Source organism: Boleophthalmus pectinirostris, unplaced genomic scaffold, assembly GCF_026225935.1.
Source record: "Boleophthalmus pectinirostris isolate CB_2022bp ecotype Guang Dong unplaced genomic scaffold, ASM2622593v1 HiC_scaffold_21, whole genome shotgun sequence".
NCBI lineage: Eukaryota > Metazoa > Chordata > Actinopteri > Gobiiformes > Gobiidae > Boleophthalmus > Boleophthalmus pectinirostris.
Genome location: NW_026571175.1, coordinates 38045071 through 38067745, shown reverse-complemented (window position 1 = coordinate 38067745; position 22675 = coordinate 38045071). Strand labels below are relative to the sequence as shown.

The following is a 22675-nucleotide window of genomic DNA, read 5'->3' as shown; positions in this document are numbered from 1 at the left end:
GCTCGAGTCGTTTCTCTCTGCTCAGTTGGTTGTTAAAATGTTTTCTCACATTGACATCTGCGATATCCATAAATATAAGTCTCCTCTGAACGCCTCTCTGACCTGATCCCATCAAACGAGAAAAGCCCAGCTCTGTTTTTGAGCCGTGAGTCAGGAGCACGTTTGAGTTTGACCTTTAACCCCGCCCACACACTCTCTTCTGCTGATCTGATCTGATCTGTGCACGACACACACACCACTGACACTCACATGTTTACACTGGTTTCTCAGGACATTACTACCACTGAAAATGACTTATGTTCATCTGTATTTATTTATTTCATCACAACATGAACTTAAAAGGAAAGTTCTTCTATTCTTACACTTGGATTTATAAAGACACTGACTCAAAAGGAATTTAAATGCAAGATCTGAAATGGATTTTTCAGGATTTACTTTCAACATGGGTCCAAATGTGATCAGTTTCAAACGTGTCTCTGTAAACCCCGACTGGACGAGACCAGGTGAAGTGCTAGAGTTAAGATCAGTTCAAGAGGATCTGTCAGTCTAAACCAGTGGTGCTCAATACGTCGATCTTGATCCACCAGTCGATCACCAAGGTCGTGTGGGTAGATCTCCGTGTCTCGTCTCGGACTCGTGTTTGGACTCGGTCTTGTCTCTCACTCGAGGTCTGACACTCAACAAGTGTGATCATATTTGATTCCGGCCGCTGCTGTTGGTAATAATAGGAACCTGTTGTAGTACTCAGTAGTAGTAGTAGTACTTGTAGCGGGTGCAGGAGCGTGTGGGGCGTCTCAGTGCAGCCTGTGCGCTCATTTGAAACCCGCGGAGACTCTACGGCGCATCACAAACACACACGCTCCCTATGCACGGCTCGTCTGCGACAGCGTGTGCCCTCGTGTACCAGCGTGCATCACAGGGCAGGTTCAACTTCCTAAACATCCTACCTGTCCACCTGCCTCACGTCAGCACGCCGCCCCTCGCCTTTTCACGCTCTCGCTCCTTCCTGCGTACAGCCAACACAAGCCCCTCCCACAGTGCGGCTGATTAGAAGAACAAGACCAAACGTGAAGCAAAAACCAGTCTAAATTTGTGTTCCAGTGTTGGCACAAAGCAGGTCTACAGCATAGAGCGGATCTACAGAACAGACCTACTGCCACATTTGACTGAAGTTTGTCTAACAAAAGTGACAAATGCATCTGTGTTTGTCACGATGTGTGTTTGGTTTGGTAAACGTGCAGAGGCTGGTAAATATCACTGCAAAACCACAAAAGAATGAAACTCCAGTTTGGAACTTTAAAAAAACAGGTTTAAAAATCTTCCTTCACTTTTTTCACAGTTTTGTGTAAAGTGTCAGAGGAAGTTCTCTTAAAGAAGAGGTTCTCAAACTGTGGGGGAGGGTCCAAAAAAGGGGCACAGAGTGTTTCAGTGCAGTTTGTTTGACTTTGTATCAGGTAGATGATTTTGACTTGGTCATTTTGTAAGAAGCTCACATGATGAAAAAGTGTGAACACCTCTGGTCCAGGTGGAGTGTTTCTCCTGCAGGTTTGAGCCTGAGGAGCAGAAACAGACCTGAACTCAACTGTGAAGAACCACCAGCGTCGAGAGGAACCTGGACGTTTTATGAAAAATAATAACTTATAGATATTTGTAATTTAATCAGGGGTGAGACATTAGCACATTAATTATGATTAATTAATGTCAAAGAAAATGATGCATTAAAAACATTAACATAATTTATCACAGTTTGCCAAAGAACATGGAACATTTGTCGGTGCTCCATGTCGTGGTTCGACAATTACACTGACGCACACAGTTCACACAGTGGAGCAGGAAATCCTCAGGTTCTGCTGACGGGACATTTTTATAAAAAAAAAAAAAAATGACCTGATCGACAAAGGCGTCATTTATTGCAAACTGTGCAGAAAAGAGTTTCTTATGACAGACGCTCCTCAACACTACGACGACATTTAAATGTTCCACGAAACATCCTCCCAAAGCTTTACTTTGCCTTTAAGCAAAATCTGAAAAATTTGACCAAACTTTTAGCCAAATGTGCAAAAAAATCATCTGTGCTCAAGGGATTTTCAGCATAATCATTAGAAATTGCACTTTATGTTAATTTTATTATTATTTTTTTTAACCACTTGCACTATGTCAAGAAGTCAAGACAAACACGACGTTCAGAAAAGAACGACTCAAAGTAAAATGTCACTTTAACTTTAGTCTCTTCAGTTTTGGATCAGGACTTTAACTTTTGTCGACTATTTTGAAATGAAATGCAGTTTATTTTTTCAAGACATTTCTCCAGACACTAAAAGAGCTCGAGTTTAAAAGTGTTTGTGTGTTTTATTTGATGAAGTCGTCCAATAAAATTAATTAACATAAAATAAATGTTGCTTTAGGGGCAAATACTGTCATGTGATTAATTGAGGTTAATTCATTACAAAACCTGTCATTAATTAGATTTTTTTTTTTAATCAAGTCCGTCCCAAAAATTAAAAATTGCCCATAAAATCTGATACTTGAAGCTCTTGTGTTTCTCCTGAATGAAAAGCGGTGGTTCTTACTTCTGCTGGTAGTCCTTGATGAGCTTCTTGGCCTTGCTGTACTTCTTCTCCAGGGCCTGGTACTGGGCCTGGGCCTCCTTCAGATGTTCGTTGACCGTGTGGCACAGCGTCTGGGCTTCGATCCAGTAGCTCTCCAGCTTCAGCATCCTCTCCTTGTTCTCCTCGATGCTGGCCTTCAGCTGGCTCTTCTCCTTCTCCCAGCGCTGCTTCTCGCGCTCCACCGACGCCAACTGCAACACGACCAAAAGAACCGATCTCAAACCAGCGGAACGTCAACGGGAAGTGAAGACCACGCGATCTACGGAAGCACGTGCAAACCTCAAGACGCTTAAATCAGACTCTACACGAGACAAATGTTTGAACACAAGTCAGAAAGTTTACGATTCCACCAAATAAACCACATGATGTTAAAGGTGCTCAGTGTTTACAGAAGTCGCCTTAACCTGGACGCAGCATCGACCTGGAGATTTTAAAGCTGCTGTGGAACCGGAGCCAGAACATGAACAGATGATTTGTTTTAAGGAGGAGATCGAGGTGAACAAGGTTTTTGGTCGTGGCGTTTTGTGCTGTGGTTGTGTCTTTCTGCGTCTACGTCACAAAACCACGTGACCTGATGTTTCTGTCGCCGCATCGGAGTCAAACTCTCCGTCTGGACCAACGCGTCGTATTTGTGTGAGAGAAAATCTGAATTGAATAACAATAGTTTTGAGCTGTGTTGCTGCTGGATGTTCTGAGTCAGTTTGATAAAGAAGGAGAACAAAATATCTGTCGGATCCCGGCTGATAAAGATGGAGACAGAGAAGGAGATCGACATAAAAACAGAGGGATGGAGTTTTGTCAGTCAACATTTCATTTGTGATGAGGGACACAAAAGAAGAAGAGATTTACACTAATCGTCCAGTTCCTTATTCTCACTTTTTAACTTTAGGGGGAATTTTCTGTGGATTTGCTAAAGTATATATTTTTGGAAAGGTTATAGTTTATGGAGTCAGAAAATCAATGTTTGCATTTGTCCACATGTCGATATGACAGTTTGTTTTACTCATATTGTTGATGTGTTTCAACAGGATTTTACAACAAAAATTGACTTATTCCTGTTTACAGACAAGTTCATGTTCAAACTTTGTGTTGAAATCACGTTTTTCTTAAACTTTCAGGTTGTTCATAATATTATAATATTTTGTAAAAGAAAGAGTTCATCAATTAAAAAAGATTTGTGTAATAGATTTGTGTTTCTCTGCACAAATATTTGAACTTCTTGTTATTTTTGGGGTTTATATGACTTGAGTTTTCTGATCCAGACACTTTGGATCAAAGTCGTTTGGACACGACCCCCGGAACAAAATGAGTTTGACTCTTCTGGTCTAAGGTTCATGTGAGTAGGTTTTATATCTTTGTAACTCGCACCATTTGATTCTCTGACCCTGAAAATGTGGGTTTAGTTAAAATCAACATTTCAACTTATTCAGAGGCTGAGATCTTCCAAAATTAGATTTTTTTTAAATTCAATATGGCCGCCATATGGACATGTGGACAAATGCAAACATTGATTTTCTGACTCCATAAACTATAACCTTTCCAAAAATATATAGTTTAGCAAATCCCCCAACATTCCCACAGAAGTATATAAGGAACTGGACTATAAATGAAATGATTGATGCCAAAAGTATTTTTTTCTCGGAGGTGTGTAAAATATTAACCCACTTTGATCAGATTATGTCCCGTCATTCTTCACGTTCACCTCGTCACCAGTGAAAGACAAAACAAAACATTTGTTTATTTTCTATGAAAGAAGATCGAACATGAAATACTGCAGATACCAAAGGTTTACACATTAAACTGATAAAACTCCATCGGGATTAGATCAGGATCAGTTCCACAACCCAGAGGACGACTTCAGCTTCAAACTTCTCTAACGAGCTGGAGATTTCACACAGTTTCATGTCGTTTGTTCTGTTTAAAGTCGCCGTGATTATATTTGAACTGAATATTCACAGTCCTGACCTCCAGTACAACCACCAAAACATTAAATCAAATGACTGACACGACACACATGAATCCTTAATAGTGACGTTTGTCTTGTTGATGACGTGGAGGTGGATGAACACGACCTGGACGTTCAGACTGAAGTCGCAGGTCTAAAGTTCAGATATGTTTGGGTTTCAGGAGCACAGATCCAACGCTACGTTCAGACTTTAGCCTGAAGTGACCAAATCTGATTTTTCCGTCCCTCTGCTCCTGTATCTGATCTTTTAATGACGTCTGAACCACACACATCTGATTTTCTTCAAACGTGACCCAGGACACTTGGATCTGTCCTAAACCCCAAACAGATCTGATCTTGAACATGTGACTTGAGTCTGAATTCATCCACCTCCGCGTCAGAAGAACACGTTCACAAGCAGCTGCTGCGAGACAGAACAGCCCAACACCAACGCGTCTGCTCCCTGAAGAAGGTTGAAGACGTGTTTCCTCGTGCGAGAGCAGCAAGTCGGAGCTCACAAACGTTCACAAACATTCACAAACGTTCACAAACGTTCTTCTGGTCAGACGAAACAGTGAAGCTCAGATCGATCCCTCCACTCTGAGACTCTGCACACTAGGGACGGGCATTCGATGAAATTTTCTTAATCGATCGTCGGAAGAATTAACGATTGATTATCGATTAATCATTAATGTTTTTATATTAAAATGATCATCATTATTATTTCTATCTGCACTAATCTGCATCAATAAATTCAACTTTACGACATATAAACATAACGACTCTAGATCCACATCAGCTGTTTGACATTATAATGTGTTTAATTCAGTTTTGTTCAAATCTCACAGAAACAAAACTTAAAACCACATCACTAATTTACATAAACTAAGTGAAGATAAAACTCCAGCTCTTGTGTCGCTGATGTGGTTCAACTTGTGTTGGATTAAAAGACATGACTCAGGTGAATACAGGTCAGTGTGACCAGATTTGTGTTTGTCAAAACCAGGACAGCGTACGGGGGGAGGGGGGCGGGGCCTCGTCATCCACATTGAGCGACTCTCACCTGGAAAAACTTTTTCCCACTGGACACAGAAACATATGTGCTGCTTTATCCACTGTGCACATGGACTCACACTTGTCCCAACGCAACGGAAAGTGTGGAATTTCTTCTACAAATCATCGTTGCACATGGTTCACATTTACACTTCAGCAGGTTACAGACTGACCCACTGTTTGTGTCTCCTTCTGATGCAGAGACACATGTCCACACCTGTTTGGTCCCTACGCTACGCACAGAAACATACATTCGGTTTGTCGATTAACATGAACGTAATCGATGAAATTCTTAATGATCAATTATCGATTAATCGACTAATCCTGCCCATCCCCACCGCACACACACCATCGTTTCTACAAAACACCACGAGCAAAACCCTCGTCCTTCTCCTTCTCGGTCTCGTCCTTAAAACAAATCATCTGTTCATGTTCTGGCTCCGGTTCCACAGCAGATTTCAAGTCTCCAGGTCGATGCTGCGTCCAGGTTCAGGTCACTTCTGTAAACACTGAACACACTCATGATCATCTAACCTACAGTCTGAAGTCACATTTGAAAAAACTGGATCTGTGTCGTTCAAAGCTACAGGAGCAGAGGGGAGTAAAAACCAGATCTGGTCTCGTCAGGCTGAAGACCGAACCTGGTCTAAGTCCTAAAACACAAGGTCCAGGACAGGAAGAAGTCGAGGAACGTTCAAACATCAAAGTCCTGACGCGGATGAAGATCTTACCTTGTTCTTGAGCTTCTGGATCTCGGCCTCGGTCACTGTGTGTTTGATCTGCAACTGCACCACACAGAAACAGAGAGAGAGAAAGAGAGGGGGATGAGTGAGGGATGAGGGAGGGAGGGCAGAGAGAAGGGGATGAATGAGGGCAAAGAGAGAGAGAGAGAGAGAGGAATGAGTGTGGAGAAAGAGGGATGAGTGAGGAGAGAGAGAAAGAGGAGAGGGAGCGAGGGATGAGTGAGAGGAGAGAGAGGGGGAGGGGGAAGAGAGAAAGGGATAATTGAAGAGAGAGAGAAAGACGGGGATGAGTGAGGAGAGAGAAGGATGAGTAAGAGTAAGGGACAGAGAGAGAGAGAGAGAGAGAGGAGGGCAGAGAAAAAGGGATGAGTGGGGGCAAAAAGAGAGAGGAAGGGATAAGTGAGAGAAGAGAGAGAGGGATGAGTGTGTAGAAAGAGAGAATGGGGTGAGTGAGGAGAGAGAGAAAGATGAGTGAGGGGAGAGAGGGATGGGGAGGGCGGAGAAAAAGGGATGAGTGAGGGCAAAGGAGAGAGAGAGAGAGAGAGAGAGAGAGAGAGAGAGAGAGAGAGAGAGAGAGAGAGGAGGGGGCAGAGAGAAAGGGATAAATGAGGAGAGAGAGAAAAACGGGGATGAGTGAGGAGAGAGGGATGAGTGAGGGACAGAGAGAGAGAGAGAGAGAGGGAAGGAGGGACAGAGAGCGAGGGATGAGTGAGAGGAGAGAAAGGGATAAGTGAGGGGAGCGAGAGCGAGGGAGGGATGAGTGACGAGAGAGGGGGATAAGTGAGAGGAGAGAGAGAGAGAGAGAGAGGGAGGGGGCAGAGAGAAGGGGATGAATGAGGAGAGAGAAGGATGAGTGAGGGACAGAGAGAGAGAGAGAGAGAGAGGGAAGGAGGGACAAACAGAGAGGGATGAGTGAGGGCAGAGGGAGGGAACGAGGGATAAGTGAAGGGAGAGATGGATGAGTAATGAGAGGGAGGTGGGGATAAGTGAGGGCAGAGATAGAGGGATGAGTGAGAGCAAAAAAAAAAGAGAGAGAGAGATGGTCCATGAACAAATCCAAACCCACAAACATCAACAAAACCCTGAAGTGTCAATCAAACTGTCAGGGAAAGGTCCAGTTTTCCTCTTCACTGAGTCGAACGCGGGTTTATCTTTTCTTTTCTTTTCTTTCTTTTCTTTTTTTTCCAGTGTCAGTGTGAGTTTCTCCTCTTCCTCTTCCTGTTCTAGTTTCTGGTTCAGTCTCTTTCTGCCTATGGATTATTTTGATGAGCTTCGAGCAGAATCGATGGAAACTGTGTCGCCCCCCCCCAGTCCCCGTCCCCCGTCCCTCGCCCCTCGTCCCTCGCCCCCCCCAGCCCTCGTCCCTCGCCCCTCGCCCCGCCCCTCGCCCCCCGCCCCTCGTCCCGGCGCAGCGTCCTGTCTCTGTGGGGGAGGTGTCTTGCTCAGGGGCCGGGGAAACGCTCGGCTCGGCACACGCGGTCACGGGGCTGAGTGATGTAAACGGGATAACGACGAGAGCGAGCGGCCGGTCACTCGTTCGGACTCGCGGTAAAACCTCCACCACCAGTGTCGGGAGTAACAGATTACATGTACCAGAGTAATCAGAGTACAAATGATGAGTAACTGTATTCAGTTACAGTTACTGTTTCAGTGAGTGGTAATTGGATTACAGTTACTTTGTTGAAATAAATGGATTAAACAGAGGGATTTTACTGTTTCACATTTTGGGATTAAACGAGGAGTAAACCAGGATTGAACAGGACTAAATCCTGCTGTGTGGACGTGTTTCTTCGTCTTTTATCAATAATATTTTTAATTTGGTTCAGTAAAATCTGGACTTTTTATTTTCTTTTATCAGATAAAACTTCTCATGTGAAGATTTCCTCGTCTTTGTTTATGGAGTAAAAAGCTGTCAAAAATATTCGTGCGCATAAAATAGAAATCTGTGCATATTTGTCTGTAGTTGCGCATAAAATAAATATGTGTAAACTCTCAAATGAGTCCAGTCGTACATAAAATATATTGTGTGTATTTTATCCATCAGAATACGAATTGAAAAATTACAACGTCATGAATTAAAATCACGAAATGAAAATTTACGATTACACTTTCATCAGTACGAATACGAATTCACACACGGAACTTTACTGTCAAAAATACATCATCACTTCAGACATTATCCATCGAGCAGAAGAAACATGGATCAAGATCAAGACTGAGCAGCTCAAGTTTGTATCAGAGTAAAAACAGAGTAAAAGCACAAGAAGCTACAACAGAACAACAAGTGGGTTCATTCAAATCTATTGTAAAAATGTCTTGAATTCAGGAACCGAACGCTGCTGTATAATATTGTGTAGAAACACCTCCTCTGAACGGGAAACTGCACCTATATGTTAGAAAACATAGTGGAGCCAGTTGGAAACATCAGACGTAACGTTCTCCCAGGATCATTAACAAATATCAGGTTCTCTGTATGTTTAGATTAAAACATTCACGACTACAGCCACAGCGAACATCAGTCAGTCTGAACCTTCAGCTGCATTTCAGACAATGACATATATATATATATATAGTTATAATGGTTATACATGAATGGGTTATACATGAGTTATAATGGGTTATACATGAGTTATAATGGGTTATACATGAGTTATAATGGGTTATACATGTTATAATGTTATACATGTGTTATAATGGGTTATACATGAGTTATAATGGGTTATACATGAGTTATAATGGGTTTTATACATGAGTTATAATGGTTATACATGTGTTATAATGGGTTATACACATGAGTTATAATGGGTTATAAGTTATACATGAGTTATAATGGGTTATACATGAGTTATAATGGGTTATACATGAGTTATAATGGGTTATACATGAGTTATAATGGGTTATAATTAGCAAATCCATCCACCTCACGGTGACGTTAAACTTACGGTAAATACTGTAAACATACCAAGGTGTTGCCTGTAAACACGAACATTAATTGATGCTGAAGCTGCATTAAACTAATGTGGAACATTTCATTGGCTGTGACGTCTGTAACCAGGACAGTTTGGTGTTTGGTGTAAACTGGGACATTTCAGCGTCCAGAGGAACTTTTGGTGGCATTTCATGTGAGAAATGCAGCTGAAGGTTCAGACTGACTGATGTTCGCTGTGGCTGGAGTCGTGAATGTTTTAATCTAAACACACAGAGAACCTGATATTTGTTAATGATCCTGGGAGAACGTTACGTCTGATGTTTCCAACTGGCTCCACTATGTTTTCTAACATATAGGTGCAGTTTCCCGTTCAGAGGAGGTGTTTCTACACAATATTATACAGCAGCGTTCGGTTCCTGAATTCAAGACATTTTTACAATAGATTTTAATGAACCCACTTGTTGTTCTGTTGTAGCTTCTTGTGCTTTTACTCTGTTTTTACTCTGATACAAACTTGAGCTGCTCAGTCTTGATCTTGATCGATGTTTCTTCTGCTCGATGAATAATGTCTGTGAAGTGATGACGTATTTTTGACAGTAAAGTTCCGTCTGTGAATTCGTATTCGTACTGATGAAAGTGTAATTGTAAATGTTCATTTGGTGATTGTAATTCTTGACGTCGTAATTTTTCAATTCTTATTCTGATGGATAAAATACACACAATATATTTTATGTACGACTGGACTCATTTGAGAGTTTACACATATTTATTTTATGCACAACTACAGCCAAATATGCACGGATTTCTATTTTATGCGCACAAATATTTTTGACAGCTTCTTCACTCCATATTTGTTTCTCTACAGCAAATCAAGTAATCCAAAGTAATCAGATTACATTACTCACTTTAAGTAATTTAATGGATTCTGTTACAAACTACATTTTGGGGTGTGTAATCTGTAATCTGTAGGGGATTACATTTTAAAAGGAAACTTCCCAACACTGTATTTGACGTCATTTCTCTTGTCTTTCCACGTTTCGTTTCTCGCTGGTTTTCTTTGCTCCTTCATCTGCCGCTTCGTTTCCTTTAACTCCTGCGTCGCGGCGTCTGCTGCTCCTGCACGAGCCCCGAGCGTCTTCCACTTTAAATGTCGTCGATTTGAGCTCCCGAGGCAGAAGAGGAGGAACAAGTCACATTTAATCGTTAAACGTCGACGTGTGTGTGTTGGATTTGTCCCGTTTGAGCAGAAAACGACCGACGACTCAGAGAAATGAGTTCAGATTTGACTTCAGGGTTTCCTCTTTTACACTGACGAAATATCAAAACTTTTCCATGACTTCACGGCTCCTCCAGGTGTAGAAGTGATCAGACTTTTAGGTTAAATCTGAAATGTTTAACTCTTTCCTCTCACTTTTGGTTTGGGATTAGAGTTTATGAACTTTCTAAATCCTGTCGGTGCGTTTAGTGTCAGTTGTGTCGGTGATGGTTTCAGGACAATGTTTTCACAGACTGATGGTGCAGGAGGTCCAGCAGGGTTTAGACCTGGTTTAGTCCTGGTTTAGTCCTGGTTTAGACCTGGTTTAGACCTGGTTTAGACCTGGTTTAGTCCTGGTTTAGACCTGGTTTAGACCTGGTTTAGACCTGGTTTAGACCTGGTTTAGACCTGGTTTAGACCTGGTTTAGTCCTGGTTTAGACCTGGTTTTAGACCTGGTTTAGTCCTGGTTTTAGTCCTGGTTTAGTCCTGGTTTTAGACCTGGTTTTAGTCCTGGTTTAGTTCTGGTTTAGTCCTGGTTTAGCCCAAAATGTGAAACAGTAAAATCCATCTGTTTAATCCATTTATTTCAACAAAGTAACTGTAATCCAATTACCACTCATTGAAACAGTTAATGTAACTGAATACAGTTACTCATCATTTGTACTCTGATTACTCCGGTACATGTAATCTGTTACTCCTGACACTGGTCAAATGTTGGTCAGATCTGCAGTTAAATAAAAGGTGAAGGAAAAATGGGCCAGTGGGCAGATGTTTGTTTTCTGTTCAAAGGTTGAGGTGAAACCAGAGGCTGAAGGTCTGGAGAGTCAGAGTCAGAGTCAGAGTCAGAGTCAGAGTCAGAGTCAGAGTCAGAGTCAGAGTCAGAGTCAGTGGGCGACTGTTTCCTCCACGTAAAGTGTCTGAGTCGTGAAGGAAGAACAACACTATTTAAATGTGACATTTACGAGGTGAGTAAATAACGGCAGTGATCATCAACAGACTCTACAGGATCAATCTGCAGGAGACGGTGCTTCAGAACAACGACAGGACCGTAAGAACTTCTGCTTCTGGAAGAGATTTGGTCTCACCTCCCTGAACTTCTGGTACAGTTTTGATCTCAAGTCTCTGAACTTTTGGAAGAATTTAGGTCTAAAGTCTCTGAACGTCTGGAAGAATTAAGGTCTCACCTCTCTGAACTTCTGGTAGAGCTTGTTGGCGTCCAGGTCGGCAGGAGACACGACGTCCTCAGACTCTGGAAGGTCAAACACCTCGATGCTCTTCTGTCCCGGTGCTGTGGTCCCCGTGTCCTCATCGTCTGTGGCGTATTCTCCGGTCTGCTGCAAAAAACCAACAAGAACCAAACTCATGTCAACACAGAACGAGCCAAACTCACACTGATCTCTGTCACATTTCCTCATCTGCTCAGGATTCCTCCAACATTCTGACCACAACTGAAGAAGCAGCTCGGACGAGCTGAGGAACGTTTTCAACCTAAATAAACTTTTGTCCAGTTGACTAAATGAATTTCTCCTTTTGTGATGGATTCTACCTGAACGACTGACGGATTCTACATCACCTCTTTGATTGACCAGGACTAAAACGAGAACTAAAACAGACCTAAATCAGGACTAAAACCAAGTCTAAACCAGGTATAAATCAGGTCTAAACCAGGATTTAACCAGAACTAAACCATGTGTGGACCGCATGTCCTACGCTGTCCGTCCATGAAAATATTATCCCAAAAATAGCGCTGACGCAACTTAATAATTCCCTTGTGTGTCGGAATGGAAGAATGTTGAAGAAAAAACTAAAGTGCTGCAACTCCAACCAAGGGAAAAAAAATGTCAGAGTGAAGGAACATTTGATAAAAAATTAAAATGCCGCCGCCAGTCCGACAGTTAGACGTGTATGTTGGTGTGTCGGAGTGTTTGAGTGTCAGTATGTCAGTATATCGGTGTGTTGGAATGTTGTAGTGTCACAGTGTCGATATGTCAGACTGTTGTACGTCAGTATGTCAGAGTATCAGTGTGTTGTAGTATCAGTGTGTTGTAGTATCAGTGTGTTGTAGTATCAGTGTGTTGTAGTATCAGTGTGTTGTAGTATCAGTGTGTTGTAGTATCAGTGTGTTGTAGTATCAGTGTGTTGTAGTATCAGTGTGTTGTATGTCAGTATGTCAGAGTATCAGAGTATCAGAGTATCAGAGTGTTGTAGTATCAGTGTGTTAGTAGTATCAGTGTGTTGTAGTATCAGTGTGTTGTAGTATCAGTGTGTTGTATGTCAGTATGTCTGAGTATCAGTATGTCAGAGTATCAGAGTATCAGTGTGTTGTATGTCAGTATGTCTGAGTATCAGTATGTCAGAGTATCAGAGTATCAGTATGTGTAGTATCAGTGTGTTCAGTATGTATCAGTATGTATCAGTAGTATCAGTGTGTTGTAGTATCAGAGTATCAGAGTGTGTTGTAGTATCAGTGTGTTGTAGTATCAGTGTGTTGTAGTATCAGTGTGTTGTAGTATCAGAGTATCAGTAGTATCAGTGTGTTGTAGTATCAGTGTGTTGTAGTATCGGTGTGTTGTAGTATCAGAGTATCAGTGTGTTGTAGTATCGGTGTGTTGTAGTATCGGTGTGTTGTAGTATCAGTGTGTTGTAGTAGTATCAGTGTGTTGTAGTATCAGTGTGTTGTAGTATCAGTGTGTTGTAGTATCAGAGTAGTATCAGAGTATCAGTGTGTTGTAGTATCGGTGTGTTGTAGTATCAGTGTGTTGTAGTATCAGTGTGTTGTAGTATCGGTGTGTTGTAGTATCGGTGTGTTGTAGTATCAGTGTGTTGTAGTATCGGTGTGTTGTAGTATCGGTGTGTTGTAGTATCAGTGTGTTGTATGTCAGTATGTCAGAGTATCAGAGTATCAGAGTATCAGAGTATCGGTGTGTTGTAGTATCAGTGTGTTGTAGTATCAGTGTGTTGTAGTATCGGTGTGTTGTAGTATCAGTGTGTTGTAGTGTCAGTATGTCAGAGTATCAGAGTATCAGAGTATCAGAGTGTGTTGTAGTATCAGTGTGTTGTAGTATCGGTGTGTTGTAGTATCAGTGTGTTGTAGTGTAGTATGTATGAGTATCAGTATGTCAGAGTATCAGAGTATCAGTGTGTTGTAGTGTCAGTTGTAGTATCGTGTAGTAGTATCAGTATGTATCAGAGTATCAGTAGTATCAGTGTGTTGTATGTCAGTATGTCAGTAGTATCAGAGTATCAGAGTATCAGAGTATCAGTGTGTTTGTATGTCAGTAGTGTCAGTAGTAGTATCAGAGTATCAGTAGTATCAAGTATCGGTGTGTTTGTAGTATCAGTGTGTGTGTTGTAGTAGTATCGGTGTGTTGTAGTAGTGTGTTGTAGTATCGGTGTGTTGTAGTATCGGTGTGTTGTAGTATCGGTGTGTTGTAGTATCAGTGTGTTGTAGTATCGTAGTGTGTTGTAGTATCGTGTGTGTAGTAGTGTGTTGTAGTATCGGTGTGTTGTAGTATCGTGTGTTGTAGTATCGGTGTGTTGTAGTATCGGTGTGTTGTGTAGTAGTCAGTATAGTATCAGTAGTAGTATCAGTGTGTATCAGTAGTATCTAGTATCGGTGTGTTGTAGTATCGGTGTGTTGTAGTATCGGTGTGTATCGTAGTATGTGTGTAGTATGTAGTATCGGTGTGTGTAGTAGTGTGTGTAGTAGTGTATCAGTGTGTTGTAGTATCGGTGTGTTGTAGTATCGGTGTGTTGTAGTATCGGTGTGTTGTAGTATCGGTGTGTCTGTAGTATCAGTGTGTCGTAGTATCGGTGTGTCGTAGTATCGGTGTGTTGTAGTATCGGTGTGTCGTAGTATCGGTGTGTTGTAGTATCGGTGTGTTGTAGTATCGGTGTGTTGTAGTATCGGTGTGTTGTAGTATCGGTGTGTGACCCGTGTCCCTCTCGTTGTCTTGATCTTTCTGTGTTTACGTCGAGCTGAACGTCCCAAACGTCGTCTAAATGAAAACAGGAGTAAATGTTCCACAGTGGAGCGTCTAAAAGCCCCGAGCCTTTAATCGAACGCAGCCTCCTGCAGCTCGTGTGTTTTTATGAAAGACATAATGTGGAATCGATGCGGCGCCATTAGTGGACGGACGCTCGCGCTGCTCAGGCTCACGGCCACAACAGCTTTTCTCAAACTATAAAACGGCTTCACACACGGATCACAAACAAACCTCACGCTCCAGTTTATATTTCCTACAATCTGTCACCACACTCCATTTACATACAAAAGAACGGCCTCAATACTCGATACTCGATACTCGATACTTGATACTCGATACAATTCTGAGCCCACACTGAAAATAAAAACCTGTTTCTTTAAACAATCTCCTGATTTTCCACATTAAAACTTTCTTTTCTGTTCTCATGTGTCTTTATATCTGTGTAATCCAGGTCTAAAACCAGGTCTAAAACCAGAACAAAAACCAGGTCTAAACCAGGTCTAAAACCAGGACAAAATCAGGTCTAAAGCCAGGTCTAAAACCAGGTCTAAACCAGGTCTAAACCAGGTCTAAACCAGGTCTAAAACCAGGTTTAAACCAGGTCTAAAACCAGGACAAAACCAGGTCTAAAACCAGGACAAAACCAGGTCTAAAACCAGGTCTAAACCAGGTTTAAACCAGGTCTAAAACCAGGTCTAAAACCAGGTCTAAACCAGGTTTAAACCAGGTCTAAACCAGGACCACACCAGGTGTAAAACCAGATCTAAATCAGGTCTAAAGCAGGACTAAACTAAACTAGGACTAAACCAGGTCCATAGTTCTAAAGACGTTCTTTAGGTTCTGCTCGGTTCTGTCCGTGGGACTGTTTTAGGATCTAGTTTCTCTGTTCGTTTTCTTTCAGTTGGTCTGTGGTTTTGGACTCGTCTTCAGCCCAAACGCAGACGACCTGATTTGTTGATGATGTTCAAACCCCAAACGCTCTTCACGACGAGAGGCCTGTTGCTATGGCAGCAGCAGACGGTCCGTTCAGCGAAGGCACAAAAGACCAGGACGTAAATATCAGAGTCGGATCTGCTGAGGGCGGCGTTATGTTCTCACACAAACAGAAAAGGAAAAGAGGAAAAGCAAACACATCCTCGTCCTTTTCAGGCGTCAGCGAATCTGTGTTTATCAAGGAGCAGGTTTTGTGTTTCCTGAGTTTTCTCTCATAACGCCGCTCTTCTTCTTCTTCTTCTTCTTCTGTGGAGTTTAAGAGGCTCATGAGGCCTTCACGTCCTGTGGTCATGATCGTAAATATCAAAACCCGACATCAAAATCGCACATGAACACGACTCACTCACGTCGTCGTTTCTACTGAAAAACTGAAGATTTTAATGATCCACGAGATAAACTGACCCTTGAACGTGGAGGAGAACTAACAAACCCTAAACCCTAAACCACGATGTTACGAGATGTGCAAAGGCTTCCAGATGTGTCGAGGTTTGCTTCATTTGGGGGAGGAGCCAAAAATGATGACGTCCGAAGCCTCGCTGCCCGACTCGACCACGTGATCGCTTCAGGAAGTGGTTCAGATTTTGCCGCGAGCTGCAACAGCGATAAAAACCCTCAGGCTCCATCAACATGTGGGTGTTTGAAGGAAAACTGTGGTCAGTGGAGAGTCTGGATTGACTTTATATAGTTTGAAGATATTTTGGAGAGTTTAGAGAGAGATTTGGGAGAGTGAGGAGAGTAGGACAGGTGACAGGACACACACACTTTCACTGTCCTCTGCCTGATTACGCCCCTGACATTTTCAGAAAAACAGCTCCACTACACACACAACATTTATTCTACACACATGTGATCAAATATGTACAGAAATGATTTGGTTGTACAGTTTTTGTAGTTCAGAGTCATTCCCAACAGACGTGACAGACACAAACATTCAGTGCCTCAAACATGATGTGGTTCAGATCCAGATGTGATGACACACTTGGCCAGTAGGTGGTGTCGGGTGCACATGAGGCTTCGACAAATGAACCTTTCTCGAACCAGGAGGCTTCATCTCACCATCACCAGCCTAAACCCTAAACCCTGAGCCCTAAACCCCAACCCCAACCCTCTGTATGTCGCTCTGTCCTGTTAAACGTTCTCTTCTGCTGTTCATTGGTCAGTTTGTAAAAGTGTCATATTCGAGTCTGCACTAATCCAAACCAAGACCAGTCCAAGACCACCTGATCCCGAGACCAGGACGAGACCAAAGCCAGATCATCTTTGTCATTTTCTACATTTATTTGTATTTTAAAGTTCTTCTGGCACATTTATATCAATGTTTTTATAAATCTATCTCCATCTGATCTGATGAATGTTTATTTAGACTTTAAATAATCCAGACACACTCTTCTGCACTCAGAGTGTGTCGGCTTTTTAAAACAGTTTTTTCATGTTCCTTGGTTTTATTTAATAATGTAAATAAAATATTTAAACTGTTTTATCCAAGTCTCACGTCAGAGTCTGACATTTTTCATTTGACTATGACAAAAGAACACAACACAAAGGAAAGACTCATGTTTCCCACAGAACATGAAGACACAAAAACCACAAAACCACAAACAAAACCACAAACAAAACCACACGGCTGCTGAAGAATGTTACACCATTAGTCAGGACGACATGTCATGAACACACCCGCACACACACACACGTGTGAAACAGTTTCCAGTGTCTCAGGTCTGAACCAGGTGTGTTCACTTTTGTTAAAAACACAATGAAGAGTTTCACATGAATAATTATGTGTCAAATCAAGACACTTTTATATTATTGACCTCACAACAGAGACACACCTGCACACACAGCTTCTGTAACTTCTGTAATTTCTGTGCACTTTTCACACTTTTCACACACTTCACACAGAGGAGCTCAGTCTCCAACATGTGAAGACACACGACTTCATCTTTCATTCTCCAGCAGTTTTGAGGAGGTGAAACTTTCAGATGAGAAAACAAAAAATCTGAGAAATAATCTTCTGGGTTAATCTGGGATAAATCAGAAGATCAAATGATCCTGACTGGACTGAGCCGAGTCTCTGATGTGATCAAACATGTAAATGAAGAAGAGCAGCTCAGTGTGATGAAGAGCAGCTCAGTGTGATGAAGAGCAGCTCAGTGTGATGAAGAGCAGCTCAGTGTGATGAAGAGCAGCTCAGTGTGATGAAGAGCAGCTCAGTGTGACTGAAGAGCAGCTCAGTGTGAAGAAGAGCAGCTCAGTGTGATGAAGAGCAGCTCAGTGTGATGAAGAGCAGCTCAGTGTGATGAAGAGCAGCTCAGTGTGATGAAGAGCAGCTCAGTGTGATGAAGAGCAGCTCAGTGTGTGCTGGAGGATGACCAGAGCAGACACTAAATACTGACTGGAGGTTGGAGGTAAAGCTCACAGCGCCCCGTCCTTCAGACAATTTCAACACTCAGTCTCTGTTAGAAACTGTGACAAGAGTCTTTAGACCAGAAGACCTGAAGACCTGAAGACCTGAGCTACAAAACACATCCAGCCTCAGTCCTCACATCAAACGTTCAAAGAAGTGACGACTTCCACTGAAGTTCTAATAATGAACCTGAGCTGAAGAGCCAGTCCACGTCTGTCACCAGAAGAAGCACCACAGTTTCCACATCAGCAGGTTTTAGGAGAAAAGCTTTGTCCTGGTGGAGTCGCCTCATATTTGTGAGTTCACAAAGTCCCGAGAATCAAACCACCAACCACCGAGACACAAAACAAACCACAACAAACAGAGACATCGACAGACGCACTTCAGACTCTTGTGGTGAAAATACTAAACCAGTCTGGCGCCCCCTAGTGTCTCTGCTCAGTTTCTCTTCAGCGACTAGTTCAGGAATCAGAAAAAACTGGACAGTTTGCAAGAACCGTAGAAGTCGTAGACGATGCACCGACCAATCAGCTGTGAGCTGAACCAACCTGAGCTGTGACATCAGACCACAGACGCTCTGCTCCTCTGGACTTTGTCAAATACACATTTTTGTATGAAACCGACTGAAGAATCAGGACAGAAAATCCTGACTTCAGACTGACTCAGACAAACGTGGAGGGAGGAGCTCTGTGTTTTTCTCTCAGACTCAATTTAACTTTTTTTGTTTTTCACTGAGAGTCGCACCAGATGAATATTTCAGATCTGCACAGACGACGCTGGACTGAGTCTGTTACTCCTCAGATGAAGTTCTGCTGATGGAGCCTGTGGTGTATCTGTGCCCTGTGTGTATGTGTATACACCTGTGTGTATTTATGTGTATTTGTACATGTGTACTTGTGTGTACATGTGTAGTACATGTACATGTTACCTCGTCGTCGTCAGCGTCGTACTGGGCGTACTGCTGCTCCAACAGTTCCCTCTGTCTCCGCTCCTGCTCCAGAGTTTGTTGGATCAATGTGGCCACTTCACTCTGCTGCCCGGGCCGCTCCCGACCAATCACAAACCTGCACACAAACACGACCAATCACAAACCTGCACACAAACAAACCTGCACACAAACACGACCAATCACAAACCTGCACACAAACACGACCAATCACAAACCTGCACACAAACACGACCAATCACAAACACAAACACGAACAAACACGACCAATCACAAACCTGCACACAAACACGACCAATCACAAACCTGCACACAAACAAACACGACCAATCACAAACCTGCACACAAACACGACCAATCACAAACCTGCACACAAACACGACCAATCACAAACCTGCACACAAACACGACCAATCACAAACCTGCACACAAACGACCAACCAATCAGAGCTGCACATTCAAACATCAAGTGTAAATAAAAATCTCTCATTCAAAAAAAAATCATAAAATCTGTTTTCCCTCGTCCCCTGTCTCCGCCCACAGCTCCACACGTTTTGAACCAGACCCGATGAACACGTTTCTTTTAGACGTTTCAGATTCATATCGTACGTACGAAGTAGATCACAACTACCATGGAGACCAGCAGGCGGCCAAGCTACAGGTCAGATCTGTGGAGAGGCCGTCCTGCTCAGAGAAACAACCACTTTTATAAGAATCAAAACACCAGAAATTAAATAAATGTGAGACGGATACAATTAGACCAGTCCTCAGCGTGGCACAGACCCCCCCTCCTCAGCGTGGCACAGACCCCCCCTCCTCAGCGTGGCACAGACCCCCCCTCCTCAGCGTGGCACAGCCCCCCCCTCCTCAGCGTGGCACAGACCCCCCTCCCGCCCCCCCCTCCTCAGGCACAGACCCCCCTCCTCAGCGTGGCACAGACCCCCCCTCCTCAGCGTGGCACAGACCCCCCTCCTCAGCGTGGCACACCCCCCTCCTCAGCGTGGCACAACCCCCCCTCCTCAGCGTGGACCCCCCTCCTCAGCGTGGCACAGACCCCCCTCCTCAGCGTGGCACAGACCCCCCCTCCTCAGCGTGGCACAGACCCCCCCTCCTCAGCGTGGCACAGACCCCCCTCTCAGCACACCCCCCCTCCTCAGCGTGCACAGCCCCCCTCCTCAGCGTGGCCAGACCCCCCCCTCCTCAGCGTGGCACATACCCCCCCTCCTCAGCGTGGCAGCCAGCGTGGCACAGATGAGACGTGATGTGATTTCTGGAGACAGTCAGATTTCCGCTCCAGCAGAAAACCCACTGTGCTCCTCGTCTGAAGGAGGAGAGTCCTGGAGTGGGGAGTGGGCAGTGGGGGGGGCGGTGGGCAGGGGGCAGTGGGCATCGAGCATTGGGCAGTGGGACAGGAGAAGGGGGGGGGGGCTGGCGGAGGAGCAGCTGACCCGGAAAAAGCCCCTCTCCTCGGCCTTGAAGCAGCACAGCGAGCTCCTCTGTGAACGAGTCTCAGCTCAGTTCCACTCGACTCGTGCTCAGAGCTGTCACTAGTATTCCAACCACAACCTTCCTGTATCACGGCACCAGACAGGAAACAGAACATGAACCACAGCTCCACTTTAGCTTCATCCGATTACGCCGCATTTCTGTTTTGACTCCTTCACTTTAGGTCACTGGAAAAAAAAAAACATCTCTGGGAAACACGTTCAGGTTGAAGGTTCAGGCTCAAATCTTCTTGTGGTGAAGAAAAACGTGAAACCTGCTGTGATGTCACTAAGTCTCTGTTCAGACTGCAGGTTTAACGCTCAATTCCGATTTTTTTGTGAAATCCGATGTTTTTTCGAGGTGGTTCACATTTCCAGTTAAATGTGACTTGTATGTGACTCCAGTGTGAACATTAAACGGTCCAAAAGTGTCCCACATGTGACACTGGAGACACGACGACGTCAACCGCAGCGAGCGTCTCTGTGTTTACACAAGTTGAACAAACATGGACGCAGCATCGAGCACCTGGAGATTTTAAAGTTCCTCTCGTACCGGAGCCACAACATGAACAACTGACTTGTTTTAAGGAGGAGATTGAGAAGGAGAAGGACCAGGTTTTTGGTGGTGGTGTTTTGTGGGACAGAACGTTGAAAGGAACGTGTGGATGTGGAGACGGAGCCAAAAACAGGTCTAAAACAGGTCTAAACCAGGACTAAACCAGGACTAAACCAGGTCTAAAACAGGTCTAAAACAGGACTAAACCAGGTCTAAAACAGGTCTAAAACAGGACAAAACCAGGACTCTGCAAGGTCTAAATCAGGACTAAATCAAGACTAAACCAGGTCTAAACCCGGTCTAAACTGGGACTATATAAGGTCTAAAAACAGGTCTAAAGCAGGACTAAATCAGTTCTAAAACAGGACTCTGTAAGGTCTAAATCAGGACTAAATTAGGAGTATATAAGGTCTAACAGCAGGTCTAATGTCAGGTTTAAACTTCTTCTTGTCTTTCTTCTTGTTTTACAATGTTTAGGTGGATTTAAACCTGACATCTAAACCAGGACTAAACCAGGTAAAACAGGACTAAACCAGGACTAAACCAGGACTAAACCAGGACTCTATAATGTCTAAAACTGAACTGTGGTCTTTTCTGTCGTCTGGGTTTGTGGTTCCTCCACGGACACAAACACCGTCCAAACTTTTTGAACCCGCAGTGGTTCTGATGAGAATCTGGAGAATTGTCTCGTCACACTTTCCGTCTGTTGCTGAGGAGGAGGGACGAGCGTCGGAGAAGGAGGAAGAAGACAAAACCTCGGCCCACTCCCGCATCCCGCTCACAAATCCAAAGAGACGTGGATCAAAGTCCCGAGACACGACTGGACCAGGACCAGGACCAGGACCAGGACCGGATCGAAGGACGACACGACGAACATGAAGCACCAGCAGCATTTTAACAACAACAAACCACGAACATGATCCACCAAACAAACTCAATCACATTTAACTTGGACTTTTTAAAGCAGAATTCATCTTTATTCAGATTTAAATCTGTCATGTGAACGTGTCATCTGTTTCATCATGTCTCTTGTGTATTTCTACTGATGCTGGTGATTCTGTTGTTCTTGTGTTGTTGGATCTGACAGCTGCGTTCGACACAATGGACCACGAGATTCTTCTGGACCAGCTGGAGCTCTGGGTGGGGATTCGTGGTCCAGCCCTGCTATGGTTCAGGTCATACCTCCTCTGTCATACGGGGTTCCCCAGGGATCGATTCTAGGGCCTTTGCTTTTTTCCCTTTATATGCTCCTCTGGGCACCGTTCTGAGGAAACATGGCGTCTCTTTCCACTGTTACGCAGATGACAGTCAAATCTATCTGCCATTAAAGAGTCATGATCCGCAGGCTGCCGGACACTTCTCGACTGCATTAGTGACATCAAATCTTGGATGTCACGAAATATTTTGCACCTAAATCAGGAAAAATCTGAGGTTATGGTTTTTGGCTCTAGCTTCCCTAAATTCTTCTTTTTCTGTGGACCTGGGTTCATTAAATCATTTAGTGAAGCCAGTTGTTACAAACTTCGGTGTCAAAATGGACCCAGATCTAAAACTTGATCAGCAGATTAGTGTTGTTGTAAAATCTAGTTTTTTCCAGCTCAGACAACAGGCCAAAATTAAGCCTTTTTGGTCAATGCAACATTTTGAAACTGTCACACCTGCATTCATGACGACTTGATTGGATTATTGTGATGCACTTTATGCTGGTGTCAGACAAAATGCACTTTCCCGGTTGCAAAGGGTCCAAAACTCAGCGGCTCGACTTTTAACT

The 22675-nt window shown here is 43.5% G+C and overlaps 1 protein-coding gene across 1 annotated transcript in view; it reads right to left on the bottom strand.

Annotated features, from left to right (window-relative positions):
* The window catches only part of ppp1r9a (protein phosphatase 1, regulatory subunit 9A), a 94433-nt gene that overhangs the window by 18324 nt on the left and 53434 nt on the right, over nucleotides 1-22675 (bottom strand). The window contains exons 7-10 of the mRNA XM_055157127.1: nucleotides 18847-18982; nucleotides 11720-11869; nucleotides 6339-6392; nucleotides 2571-2800 (exon numbers count right to left, since the gene is read on the bottom strand). Coding sequence (XP_055013102.1) covers nucleotides 2571-2800; nucleotides 6339-6392; nucleotides 11720-11869; nucleotides 18847-18982 — 570 coding nt within the window. The remainder of the gene's footprint in view (nucleotides 1-2570; nucleotides 2801-6338; nucleotides 6393-11719; nucleotides 11870-18846; nucleotides 18983-22675) is intronic.